The sequence below is a fragment of the Lactuca saligna genome, chromosome 1 (genome assembly GCF_052625555.1).
Source record: "Lactuca saligna cultivar CGN05327 chromosome 1, ASM5262555v1, whole genome shotgun sequence".
Taxonomy (NCBI): Eukaryota; Viridiplantae; Streptophyta; class Magnoliopsida; order Asterales; family Asteraceae; genus Lactuca; species Lactuca saligna.
The window spans coordinates 182,840,784-182,855,485 of NC_136417.1; the positions used below are offsets into that span (position 1 = coordinate 182,840,784).

Sequence of the window (14,702 nt, forward strand, 5' to 3'; positions counted from 1 at the left end):
TTGTGATATTGTGATTTTGTTGTGGGAGAAAAGAGGATTGGTGATGATATTAGGGTTTTATTGGGTATTAGAGTGAGAGAGAGATACACACACACATAGAGAGAGAGAGAGAGAGGAAGAGAGAAAAGAATGATGGAAATAAGGTAGAGGATAACGATGGCGACCTTTCAAACTTTTGGGATTTTCGTTTTCCCCCAGCTGCAATAGAAAAGAAAGTGTCTTTCATTAAAAAAATATAAAGCAACATTTCTAGACGACACCCATTTTTAAATAAGTGACCTCCATGTTTTTAATGTTTTTTGTTGCACGTTAATTTTAGGGCACACACACAAGCATGTCCTCTATCCTTCAAATTTTAGAATAGATGACATTATTTTTAGGGCACACGCTTTTGCGTATCGTAAATCACCGCATGTCATTGTTTGCACGTTATTAAAAGGCTGTTTTCTAGTAGTGTAAGTTGCTAAAAGTCAAAATAGGTCGAGACTTGTTTTTGCACAAAAACCAAACCTTTCAAACGTTTAAAATCACAATTGATTATTCTATTTACCTACTTATCCCCTTAAAGTATATCAAACATTTAATAACTTTACCATTATTATATTAATTTTATTAGAAAAGCTTAACAATTAACAATTTTGTATAATCCAAACGATTTCTATTTATTTATTTTTTAACTCATAATTCTCATATCGAATTATCTTTAAGAAAGATTTACAAAAGGTAGCGGGTAACAAGCTGGTAAAAGAGCAACAACAAGTTGGTAAACAAACAACAAGCTCTGTCGCAACCCTTTTGGATGTCGCAACCTATTTTGAATAGCAAAACAAATTCTTTTAAAAAAACATCACCTATACATCTTGGAGTCATAGAATCATAACATTACTATCTTGGAGTCATAACATTAATGCAATACTAGTTCTTTTAAAAACATCATATCATTTATAGATATTGGAGTCATCAGATTTACTATGCACGACCATGCACGACAACTTAAATTTAGATTTTGTAGTATCTAACAAAGTTTTAATCAATATACCATTTAATATTTTTATTTTTAAATATAGACTTGTTTACCAAATTGTAAAATAAACAAAATCAAAAGATACCCAACTAAGTTATGTTATTATAACTAGACCTCAGATTTTATTATTAGGTATTATGAAATAAAAATTATCATTTTTAAATAAAATATTTATGTTCATACCTTATATTTATATTGAGTATTTATACTATTGATATAAATTAATTTATTTCTGTGTCTAGTTTAAGAAATATTAATAAATTTTTATGTTGCGTATTTATACTATTGATATAAATTAATTTATTTATGTGTCTAGTTTAAGAAATATTAATAAATTTATATATATATATATATATATATATATATATATATATATATATATATATATATATATATATATATATTTTAAGATTTTCATTTTTCTTCAAAATTTTGTAATTACATTCTTTAATTCAAGCCTTCAAAATATTTGTGCGTAATTGATTTACACAAAAAGCTTTATAAATGTGCCTTATACTTTAGTATAATTTATAATATAGTATAAGATATATTAGGAATATTTTCTTCCCCGCCATACCAAATCTGAAAGTGCAACTCACATATCGATCTCTCCTTTGGAGACTAAGCATAGGGGTCCTTTGATATGGTGTTTAACTGAGCATATGGATTATAGATGTAGGGATTGGGTCCAATAAAAACACCAAACTCGGTCCTTGCTTTCTATTTGATGGATTGAGAAAAAAAACTAAAAACAACGTTGCCCCACATATCTTGCGCCTAATTCATCTCCTCCCACCGATAACATCCCCTGGACGAAGCAACAAGACTCCATTGGCGATCAAAAGAAACACAACATGATCAACAGTAGCAACTTCCAGTTGACTGTAGGCTCCGGGATGCATAGAGCACAACCGACGATTAGGCTTTAATACGTCTTTGAAGTTAATTGTTGTTTTTTTGTTTTTGTTTTTCGGTTTGATTAAAATTAATCTAAATCTAATTATGATTTTATTAGAATTGCAACAGGCCAAAAAATCTCCTATCCTAATAAATAGGAGCTTCATTAACACGTGGCATTTTCTAAGCCCTTCCAATCAATTTTTACCGCCTATATTATTAAAGTGAAATTCCAATTATACACAATGCTATGTTATAAGAATGGCCATTATGTTTGGTTCGTCTATGGAGACACGTGAGTTTTTGGAGGACAAAACACGTTGGAAGGAATGGTTCAAATGGATGTCAATTGAAGAGCACAATGAGTTAAGTTATGAAAGGTTGGACTGGTTATGCATCAACGGGGTCCCTCTAACATATTGGGATGGTGACAACTTCTCCCGTATTGCCAGCAGATTTGGGAAGGTCGTCATCCCATTCGATAATATTCATGACAGGAAAGATTTATCTGTGGGTAAGGTTGGTGTGATCACAACTAGAAAGACGTGGATCAATGAAGAGGTTCAGATTAGTGTAGACGGAGTATTATATGCGGTGGGAGTCGTCGAGTACTCGGAAGATTGGACGCCATTCAATCTCGGTCACTCCGATAAGGACGTAAATGAATTTGATTCCGATATTGGGGTTGGGGACGACGAGGAAGAAGGTATTTCAGATACATGGTTGCATGATAATGACAATGAATTAGAGGAAGGTGAACTCCGGTCTAATAGCTCCCCGGTAATTCAACTGGAGACGATAAGGTGTCAGGATGAAGGCGGAGGGTCTCCGGCGAACCGCATGGTGGAAGACGGAAAGACTATTGACTCTGTGATGAGGACGTCCCAAGGCGGGGAATCTGTCAATGAAGATAATCAATGTGAATCGATTGGAATTCCCCAGGAAGCTAATTCCGATACTGTAATAGCAGACTCTGGATGCAAAGCGGCAGACGATATGGGGAATATGGGTATGGACTCTTCTGCTGATGTTGTTGGGCCTTGTATTAATAATGGGTTGGGTAACCGTGTTGGGCCTAATTCTAACTCTTCCCATCTAGCCCGGAACTTATTCACCTCCCAAAAGGATACCTCTTCATCCAGTTCCGGACGGGGCAGCAGTGAACCAAAGTTTAAAAGAAGGAAAAGGGGCAGAAGTTGTCGCTCCCCTCCTACCGTTGATCCCATTTCTGTAAATAATTCCTCTTCCCAAAATGGTATCAATCCCCGTCTCCATAGTTCCATTGCTTCATTGGACCTTAATAAAGACCCATCTAGCTCAGTATCTGCTCACAATTCTTCGGAGGATCAAGATGAGACTGTGTCAAACGAAATCAGGCAAACGGTGGTCGTTGGGACTGAAGTCGGTTTTCAAATTGAGCCTGACAATCATATCCTAGCTGAGGTCATGGGGAGATCGGGTGGTTGTAATCTAATGCAATGAATTTCCTGTCTATCAATGTTAGGGGGTGGGAGAGGATGCGAAAGTGGGTTGGGTCAAGAGATTGAGATTAAATCACATAGCAAATTTCGTGGAGCTCCAAGAAACCCAGATATCGGACCATACCAATATAGACGTAAACGGGTGTTGGGGTTCTAACTATTTTGATTATGTTGCTGTGGATTCTAGTGGGCGATCTGGTGGTCTCATCTCTATGTGGGACTCCTCTTGTTTCCAAATGTTAGAAGTAATAAAAAAATCGGTACTTTCTAATTGTCATTGGCAAGTGTAAGTACATAGAAGGTGATATAAACACGGTTAATGTTTATGGCCCCCAGTCTTCATCTGAAAAGAAGAAGGTATGGATGGAACTACTTAGAATCATAAAGGAACGAGCCGACATGTGGGTAGTGTTTGGAGATTTCAATGTCGTGCGGAATCCTAGTGAAAGGTGTAATTCCCATTTTTCTCCTATAGTGCTTTCGCCTTTAACAGATTTATTCAGAGTGCCAATCGTAAGGACTTTAACATGGGTGGGGAGAAATTTACTTATATGAGCCGTGTTGACGCCAAGCTCAGTAAGTTGGATAGATTTCTGGTATGCCCAAGTTATTTATCTTCTTTTCCCCTCAGTGCTGTTACGGCTCACCTGCGGGAGCTTTCTGATCACAGCCCCATCACCTTAACATCCGTTGTGTCTGATTTTGGACCGGTCCCGTTCAAACTATTTAACTCTTGGTTTCTCAAGGATGGTTTTGATCAGATAGTAGAAGAGGCATGGAACAAATTTGGAGGCTATGGCTCTCCAGATGCGTATTTGGCAGCTAAATTCAGATTTTTGAAGGAGTCGATTAATAAATGGAGAAGGGACGAGAGTCTCAATGAAAAGAAGGATTATAACGACACTTCATCTCGTGTCTACGAGTTAGAGAAGCTCGCTGCGGTCAGACCTTTGTCCTCTGCTGAAACGGATGTCTGGAACAAGGGTATAAATAAAATAATGGACTGGGAACGCTTAAAGGCCTTGGATCTGAAACAGAAAGCACGAATTAAATGGATTGTTAACGGGGACGAAAATAGCATGTTTTTTCATGGGTACATTAACAGTAAAAATAGAAGGAATCTCCTCCACGGACTCAAGATTAACGGGCGTTGGTCAACAGAGGTTAATGAGATTAAAGAGGAAGTTTTCAAATATTAAATGAACAAATTTTCTGAAGATCATGTATGCAGACCCAAATTGATTAACCCTCAGTTTAAGTCAATTTCAATGATGGACTCCATCAGAATTGAATCCCCTTTTAGTCCAAAGGAGGTAAAAGCTGCGATTTGGGAGTGTGGAAGTGAAAAAGCCCCTGGCCCCAATGGCTTTACATTCAAGTTCCTTAAAAAATTTTGGGATCTCATCAAACCTGACGTGATGGAATTAGTGAATCACTTTGAAAGATGTCATTCGTTTGCAAGGGGATGTAACTCTTCATTCATCACGTTAGCTCCCAAAATCAAAGACCCTCTATCTTTGAACGACTTCTGCCCTATAAGCTTATTGGGATGCATGAGTAAGATTATTAGTAAAATACTATCTAATCGAATGAAAAGTGTTATTGGGATGTTAATTAGTGAGGAGCAATCGACATATGTGGAGGGGCGATGTATACTTGATGGTCCCCTCATAATTAACGAGGTATGTTCATGGGCGAAGAGAGCCCGTAAAAAACTCCTCCTCTTCAAGGTCGACTTTGAAAAGGCATTCGATTCGGTAAATTGGCAATATTTAGATTCGGTCCTTGAACAGATGGGTTTTGGAAGCAAGTTGCGGATGTGGATTCGTGGCTGTTTGAGCTCATCAAGAGCTTCTGTGATAATCAACGGATCCCCGACGAAAGAATTCCCTATATCTCGGGGTGTTCGTCAAGGGGACTCTCTCTCCTTACCTCTTCATTATTGGTATGGAGGGATTAAGCGTTGCCCTTAAAACGGCGTGTGACAAAGGTCTTTTTAAAGGTGTTTCGATCCCTGGAAATGGCCCGATTATTTCCCACCTATTCTATGCAAATGACGCGTTGTTCTTAGGAGAGTGGTCTCGTACTAACCTCAAGAATCTAGCTCGCATCTTGAGATGCTTCCATATCTCATCGGGCCTTAAAGTTAATTTCCAAAAATCAAAGGTTTTCGGTATTGGTGCCTCTGCGATTGAAACTAATCATTGGGCTAACTTACTGGGCTGTGTTGCGGGTACTCTTCCATTTGAGTACCTAGGTGTTCCAGTCGGTGCCAACATGAACTTAATTAAAAATTGGGAGCCTATAATCAAAAGATTTCATTCCAAACTCTCTGTGTGGAAGGCTAAAACACTTTCTTTCGGGGGTAGACTGACATTAATAAAGTCAGTCCTCGGTAATTTACCTACTTATTATCTTTCGTTGTTCAAAGCTCCTTTAGGTGTCTTAGAGGAACTGGAGAAAACTAGGCGTTCATTCATGTGGGGCGGATGTGATGAGAGGAAGAAAATACATTGGGTTTGTTGGGAGAAGGTGTTGGCAGCCAAAAGTAATGGAGGTCTGGGTGTGGGTTCCATAAGAGCCCTAAACATCGGGTTACTTGTAAAATGGTGGTGGCGATTAAAGAACGATAGTAAAACCCTTTGGGCTCGTGTCATCTCTGGGATTCATAACTTATCTAATAAGCCCTTCGATTATCTTTCTAAACAATCGTTAAGTGGTGTCTGGAATAATATTTGCAGTATCAAGAAGGCTCTACTTGACTATGGTATATATGGATGTTCATGACTTATTCGAAGTAGTGATTAAGTCGGGGGAACAAGCTCTCTTCTGGTACGACACATGGATGGGGTCGATGAACCTAAAGGCTAAATACCCATCTTTATTTGAACTGGAAGCAAAGAAAAGATGTAGGGTATCTGATAGAATTGTCGACTCGACTCATGTATGGCGCTGGAAGTCTAGACCAGTTGTTGTTGGTTTAGAATCTGAAGTTTCTACTTTATCTAGGGATATATCTGATATTGGACTGGGGACGGGTTTTGATCATTGGAGTTGTAAACTGTCGGCTGATGGCAGGTACTCCGTTTGTTCCCTTAGAAAGATTGCGGATGATACACATGTCAATTTCCCTGGCACTCCTGCTATTGTATGGTGTAAGGTGGTTCCAATCAAGGTGTTATGTTTTGTTTGGAGGGTTGCTCAAGATAGAATACCAACAGCTTTGTCCCTAGAGACGAGGGGTATTGTGGTAAATTCCAATTTATGTTGTTCGTGCATCGGGATACCTGAATCTACAGGGCACGCCCTTATGGACTGTCCGTTTGCAACAGTGATAAGGAATAACATTTTGAGCTGGTGTGGTGTATCAACGGTGTGGTATCCTATAAAAAATGTTCAAGATCTTCTTCAGCTAGCTGCGACCTGGAGCAATTGCAACAGAAAGAGAGAAAGGTTTGTTGCCATCTGTTATGGTTTGCTTTGGAACTTATGGAGGATTAGGAATAAACATCTATTTCAAATGGAGGGTATCTCTACGATACAAGGGACTGATGTTATAAAGTCTATGGTCTTCTGTTGGTTGAAGCATAGAAATAGTCATGGTATTTGTAAATGAGAGGAGTGGAGTGTCTCTCCTTTTGCTGATTTGTAATTTCTAGTATGTTGTATACTTCGTTTTCGGTCTCTCATCTAGCTCCTTGCTAGGTGAGGGTATCATATCTATAATATATATTTCCGTTTCCAAAAAAAATAAAACTGGATGGAATAACGAGGAGGGTTGCCAAATAAATCAATAAAACAGCTGCTAAATCATAGGAAATCAGGAAGCAAGATCATTTTCAAACTTGAATTTGCTAAGGTTAAGTCCACTTACCTCAATCACTTCCAATAAAATAGCTATCACATCGCAAAAACTTAGGAAGCAAGATTATTTTAAATTTTAATTGTATTTGCTAAGCTTCAGTCAACTCTTACCTCAATCGTTTCCACTTTGGGTCTCTCTCTACAAAACACATATCTCTGTGTGGAAGAACGAAGAATCAGAAATTGATCGTCATCTTCTCTGAAATTGAAAACTTAAGGTAAACCTAAGTTTTTTGCCTTTTATGCTGCTTTTTTTTGTTGTGTTTCCCTCCTGATTCGATAAAAAAAAAATTCGGATGTTTTTTGTTTACAACTGCGGTATCAGTCTCCTGTCACAAAAGTCCTGTCATCTGTCTTAGTGAATATCGCTTCATTCTCTTTGCGATTTTGTCGAAATTTGGTTCTGCACAAACTTTTTTTCTTTTACGCAACATTGATTTTGGCATACAACGCCATTAACTTTTTTTTAGCTGTGTACTCGTCTTATTATTATTGATTTTGTCTTACAAATTTACTGTCAATAATTTTGCAACGAAACAAGAATAGGAAATAATTTTTTGTTTCTATCATCAAATGGACTTGGATTTTGCTAATATTGGTCCAATTTTCGAAGCAAAATAGAATATGAAGTAAATTGCATCTGAACCGTGTACAATTAGACCACATACAATTAAAGAGGATCTTGCTTTTCAAACCGGAAGGTTAAATTTTGGCCTTTTTATTTGTTGGTTTCTATAAATTTTGGGAATTTGTTTTCTTTTTATGTGAAGTAAATTGTATAATGAATCAATGATGATTTTTTTAACGTAAATGTGGTTCATGCAAGTGATAGCTGTGAAAATGGGAAGCGGAAATCATCTTATATTTTGGTCTCTTTTTCATGGGTCAGGTTGAGGATTGAAGGTAAAATAGTAATTGTGTTATATAAAATGGAATAAGATAAGATTAGATAGATCATATAGAAACCAAAAAATCTTGTATATCATTTACGTTGTAACATGACCAATGTATATTTTCATGACAACCTTATGTTTCAAATAAGGTGAATTAACATAATGGAAACAAGTTCAAGCTCCATGGCTGATAGAATAATGATAAGCATCATTATTCATTCACAAGGAAGCTTATCTTTTGGTATCAAAAGACATCATGGCTGATAGAGTAATACACCTGGTTGTTCATTTTCCTATGTTCTTCTTGATGAAAAAGAATCAAATCTTAAAATAGAAGCAAGAGTGCATCTTCATGATTCAAAGATCGCTTTCAACTATAATGAACATTTTTAGCATCAAAAGCATAAAAATAATTACACATTTTATTACTTAACCGAATTACTTCATGGAGAGATTGAGTCGAATGGCAGTTGTAGATGTGGCCAGCATGATGGAAATTATTAAAATATGTGTCTATAATTTTGTTTCAATATTAAAAACAATTTATTGATCTTTTTTATTGTATATGAACATGTAGGTTCTCTTTTCTGCTAAGTTATGTAATTTTGTTTTAATAAATGATATAAATAAAGACATGTTTATTGATTATCCTAGGGATTGAAGATGGAGACCTGGGAGAGGATTCATCAGATGAAGAAACATGGAAGAAGAACCAAATTTTTGCAGATACAGTTTGAGATGATGGTGATATATTATTCATTGTTGGTTTATACATCTTTTCTACTCTGGTTTTTAATAGATTTGAAAGAAAGCTTTTGTCTAAAAAGATTCACATTAATGGAAACTTCAAATATTTTACATTTACACATGATTACGATGCACTGTTTTCTTTTGATTTCCACTAAGTGATGTCTGGATAAAGAGTTGTTTTTTTGTATGGTTGTTTGAGCATGTTTCTTTTGAACAACACAATAGACGTTTTACTTTAAGTGGTTCGAATAGATGCATATAGAGTTGATACGTTAGATGGATAAATACTTGAACCTCTAAGCAAATAGTTTTGGTCAAGAAATATGGAGAAAAGCAACTATAGTTCTCACACATGCTCAGTTATCACCTCCAAATTGTCTTTCTTATGATGAATTTTCAGCAAAAAGATGTGAGGCAATTCTCAAGGTTGTTTATCGTGGTGCTAGGTCTAGAAAACTAGATATCGAGGTTCGTCCTTTCTTCAAATTTACCTTTTTGCCCTTACCCATGCCAACATATTTTATGTAATACTTGATCACCTTTTTAGTTGGGTTAAAAGATTGCAATTTTTGTTCTAGTTTGGCCCTTTGATTTCACTATGTGAAGTGTAAACTGTTATGTCTTGATAAAATGATTATTTTACTCTATTATATATTTGGGTTAATTATATTGTAAAGTAATAATAATAACACTTGTTAAATGATAATAATCATAAATAAAAGAGTAAATTATGTTTTTTTTGTCCGAGAGTTAGCCGGTTTTTGCTATTTTTTTCCTAAAAAGTGTCTCTTGTGTTTTTGGTAAAATGACCATTTTGTAATTACTTTTTTGTCCTTGTTCAAAATGCGTATGACTATATTTTTGGGACCAAATTGCAAAAATCAGCTATATTCATGGACCAAAAATAACATTTTACTTGGAACATCGACTAAAATCTCAAATAATAAGCATCAAAATTTCAAGAGAAAACCTATTGGGACTTAAAACGCAAAAATCAACTACACTCATAACTCATGGATCAAAGTGTCATTTACTCCAAATAGAAATATAAAAATAGAGGGTAAATCCGGCACTTTATCTATACTCACCAGTTTTAAATTCACAGAGTTAAAGTGAGGTACCAAAATCTTGAAATAAGGACCAAAAGTGAAAACAAAATCATTTTTAAACCCAAAGCAAAAGAACATTATAAATCACAAGGACAATTTTTGCAATTTACTCGTTACTTTGTATAAAGAAAAATCAAACAATGTTTTTGACTTTTAATATTATCGTTTATAGAGTTTTCCTTATTCATATTGGTTTGGTTGAAAATAGTAGCGATGCAACAAGAATGCAACAAGAATGAGAAAGATGAAAGGTTAGTACTTAATAGTCATTTTAATATATATATATATATATATATATATATATATATATATATATATATATATATATATATATATATATATTTATATTTGACAATTAATTAATGCATCTTAATTTTTTTAAGATTCATCCAAATAGGAGTGCTTAGATTCCAAGCATGGGATATTACTTTTGATATCCTCATATTCTCACTAGATAAACACAAGGAAGAATTTGCAGCCCTACAAGATACTATATAGGTTTTGAAACACATTGAAATTTTAGTCAATTACTCGATTAAATATGGTGTAAGTACATATGTACCAATTTTTTCTTTAAAACTCCTTTTATTTAAAACTCCTTATGTACTTGAAGTGTAAAACCTAATATTTGCCTCCTATTTATTTATCATTTGAAGGTGGGTTACGGAATATGCTTTGAATCTTATTTCTTTCATCATCAATTTCATCTATAAAGTACCTAAGCTAACAAATGGCTTTATTTTGTGTAAGAAAAAAATCTTGGATTTCGTGTTAAGATAGAACAAATATAAAATAGAGAAAGGGGTCATGGTTGACATGTTCATTTGTAGTGTTACTCCTTAAGTTATCTTTTGGAATAATCCTACAGTATATTAGATAACAAAGTGGATGATTGAAGATAATATATTATTTAAAAGCAAATGGAACTGTAGAAGTTATTCATATGATTTCATCCATGCCTTTATCTAACATTTTACTCTAACATTTTTTTCTTCAATTTATAGCACTGTACTTTTGATAATATATACAATCGTAGAATTTTACCATTGAGTTTGTTTCTAATTAGCCCATTATACTTATGAAAATTTTACATAGTTTAGCTAATATTACTTTTTTTTTTTTCATAATACAATTTTCTTTACTGGAATCATTATATTCATTTACGATCATATATTGTGGATGTTTTACAAATAAATTAGTTAACATATTTATTATATCATAACATAATTTGATCTTTGAATGGATGGTTTTTATAGTAAAATGGTCAAATTATTAATTAATATTAGTTTGCATTTGGTGTTGACAATTTGGTTGTTAAAAGAGTAATGATACTTTGCAAAGTATACGAGCTACTTTCAAGTTATAATTCTATTTTGTTAAATGTTGGACATGGATGTTTCATTTATTTAAATTTAAATACATAAACAAATAAAATATGATTTTATTTTGTATGTAAATGAATGTTTCTACATTTATAGTCTTTTTGTTATTATTTTTTTAAATAATCAATATAATATTCTAAATAAAATTTATATCTTTTTAATTTAATAAAATTTAATAAATATTTGATGTTTCATAACTATTTTGAATTATAATATTATTTTTCTTTTTTACCCGTGATTTCTACAAATTGTAACCTAGTTTTAACAATAAAAGTACAGTAGACCTGGTTGATTTAAAGAAAATTATTTTCCTAAAAAGTTACTTACGTGGATTGACTACAAATTATAATTTTAAAATTTTGTTTTAGCCCTTTTGGTTTATATAAAAGTTTCACTTATAATTTTTAACTTTAGCTTTTATCATTTAAATAAAAGACAAAATTACAAATATGGTTCATGTGGTTTACCAAAAGTCACAAAGTCAGTCTCTGCTAATTTTTTTTGATGCAAATGGTCCTTGTAGTTTGCAAATGGCCATTTTTACTAACACCGTTAGTATTAACCCGTTAGGTACTGAATCTGTAAGGGCATTTTCGTCTTTTCAAGTATAAAAATATTGAATTCGAGACATTTAATAAACCACATGGACCATTTTCGAAGTTTGTTTGAAAAAGTGAAATAATTAGCTTAAAAAAGAAGGGGGCAAGGCTCGAACTTGAGACCTACCCCTTTATATCACAAGGGCCCTTACCAATTGAGCTGGAAGCTCATTTGGTTATATCTTCCGAAAACTATTTTATATAATAACGAAAACGTTAATACATAAATAATAAACAAATTACAAAAAACAATTTTTTTACATAATTTTTTTTTAAATAAAGCAAAATGTATTTTAGCTGTATTATAAAAAAATAGTTTTTTACAAACAATTTGTATGTATTATTATGTATTTATTTTACGTAAAATATATTATATTCATAGTATGTCTAGGTGGTAACAATGCCATCGGCTATGTTCTGACTACTACTATCTTCAAGTTTGAAGAACACATTAGTGTTTTTTTACTCAATACATAACGAACTTAATTAATTTAGAAAAAATGAGTACCAAATATGCAGCCAACAAACTACAAGTCAACATAGTTTGTTAGGTACAATAAAAAAAATTATTGTTATAAAATCTTGTTTATGGAATAACAAACTCAATGGATTATGCTAAAGATTAAGGAGATTACCTTTAAACTTAAAACAAATTGAAAATAATAGACTTGGTCAACGTAGTTTTTTATTTAAACTTAAAAAAAATTGACAGTAATAAACTTGGTCAACATAGTTTGTTACGAATAATTTAAAAAAAAATATTATTGTTCTAAAATCTTGTTTATGGAATAACAAACTTAGTGGCTTATGCCAAAGATTAAGGGATGAAAAAGTAACTTTTGGCCAAAGTCTAACCGGTAAAGTCAAATATTGGGATCCTATTACAGATTTGCAAAGTACGATGATATAATGTGTACATACTTTTTAAAAATAGTTGATATATAATTGTATCATGTTGGAAAACAGAACTAATCAACATGATTCCAATTTTTTTTTTTAATTAGGGTAAAGATCCTAAATGTTTACGAATTATAAAAAAGTTTGGTAGTAGAAATCAAAATTAGTACCTCCAAATCAGTGATTGCAATGATGGATGAATCCAGAAGAATAATCGTAGTATGTGTAGGTGATAACAATGTCATCGGTTGTGTTCTGATTACTGCTGTCTTCAAATTTGAAGAACATATTAGTGTTTTTTTACGTTATACATAACAGACTTAATTAATTCAGAAAGAATGAGTACCAAATATGCAGCCAAAAGACCACATATCAATGTAGTTTGTTATTTAAGTTTAAAACAAATTGACAATAATAGACTTGATCAAGATAGTTTGTTACGAACAATAAAAAATATTATTGTCATAAAATCTTGTTTGTGGAATAACAAACTCAGTGGCTTAAGCAAAGGTTAAGGAGATTACATTTAAACTTAAAAAAAAAATTGACAATAATAGACTTGGTCAACATAGTTTGTTATTTAAACTTAAAACAAATTGACAATAATAGACTTGGTCAACATAGTTTGTTACGAACAATTAAAAAACTATTGTTATAAAATCTTGCTTGTGGAATAACAAACGTTGTGGCTTAAGCTAAAGATTAAGGGATGAAGAAGTAACTTTTTAGCAAAAGTTTAACCGCTAAAGTCTAATATTGGGATCCGATTGCAGATTTGCAAAGTAGGATGATATAATGTATATACACTTTTAAAAAATAGTTGAAATATAATTGTATCATGCTGCGAAACAAAACTAATCAATATGATTCTGAACAAAATTTTATTTTAGTTAGGGTAAAGATCCTAAATATTGACGAATTATAAGAAAGTTTGGTAGTAGAAATCAAAATTAGTACGTTCAAATTAGTAAGATTGTAATGATGGATAAATCCATAAGTATAATCATAGTATGTGTAGGTGGTAACAATGCCATCGGCTGTGTTTTGACTACTGTTGCCTTCAAATTTAAAGAACAGATTAATGTTTTTTTACTTAATACATAACATAGTTAATTAATTCATAAATAATGAGTGCCAAATATGCAACCAACAGACCACATGTCAACAGCTGTTGAATAATGAGTAGCACCCAAAAGAAATTCTGGAACTATATACCAAAGGGTCAATATCTGAAATTATACAAGTTATTTAGCAATCTTCAAATTTAACTTTTTTTAAAGAATTTTAACCATTTTGTCAATCAAAATGGTACCTTTTAAGAATTTTCACCCAATAGGACTGTCTTCCCATCTTTGTTTACATATTGCTTCACATCCAACAGTCTGTCTGATTACATTAATCGCAGTCAAATCCAGAAGAATCAATACCATTTCGATTTGATTACTAAAAAACTGTAGATAGAAACATAAATCTAATACGTATAATATATACCTAAAACCTAAATAAGAGTTACTCAAATCAAAATTTCCCATTAGAATAATCAAAATGGAAAACCAGTTGCAGATTCATAAAAAGTCATATACCTTGAGAAGAAGAAAAACACAATGGGAATAATCTTTGGTAGTGAATCTCAATTTAAGTTGTTGGTAACAAACACAATGCAGGAGATGCACTGATGGAGAAGAACATAGATAGAAATTAGAGAGATCATCGGTTCTTGAAGAGGAAGAACATGGATAAAAATTAGAGAGATCAACGGCTCTTGATATTATCTTAATCAGAGAGAGAAAGAGGAAGAGAGCAATC

At 33.0% G+C, this 14,702-nt stretch overlaps 1 protein-coding gene across 1 annotated transcript; it reads left to right on the top strand.

The window, feature by feature from the left end:
* Positions 1-3,929: 3,929 nt before the first annotated feature.
* On the top strand, positions 3,930-4,601 carry LOC145014265 (uncharacterized). The gene has a single exon (XM_078972644.1). The coding sequence runs from the start codon at positions 3,930-3,932 to the stop codon at positions 4,599-4,601; it is 672 nt and encodes a 223-aa protein (XP_078828770.1).
* The last annotated feature ends 10,101 nt before the right edge of the window (positions 4,602-14,702 follow it).

Excerpts from the sequence above, each read along its gene's own strand:
- LOC145014265 (XM_078972644.1), top strand. The coding sequence starts at position 3,930 with ATGGGTGGGGAGAAATTTACTTATATGAGCCGTGTTGACGCCAAGCTC.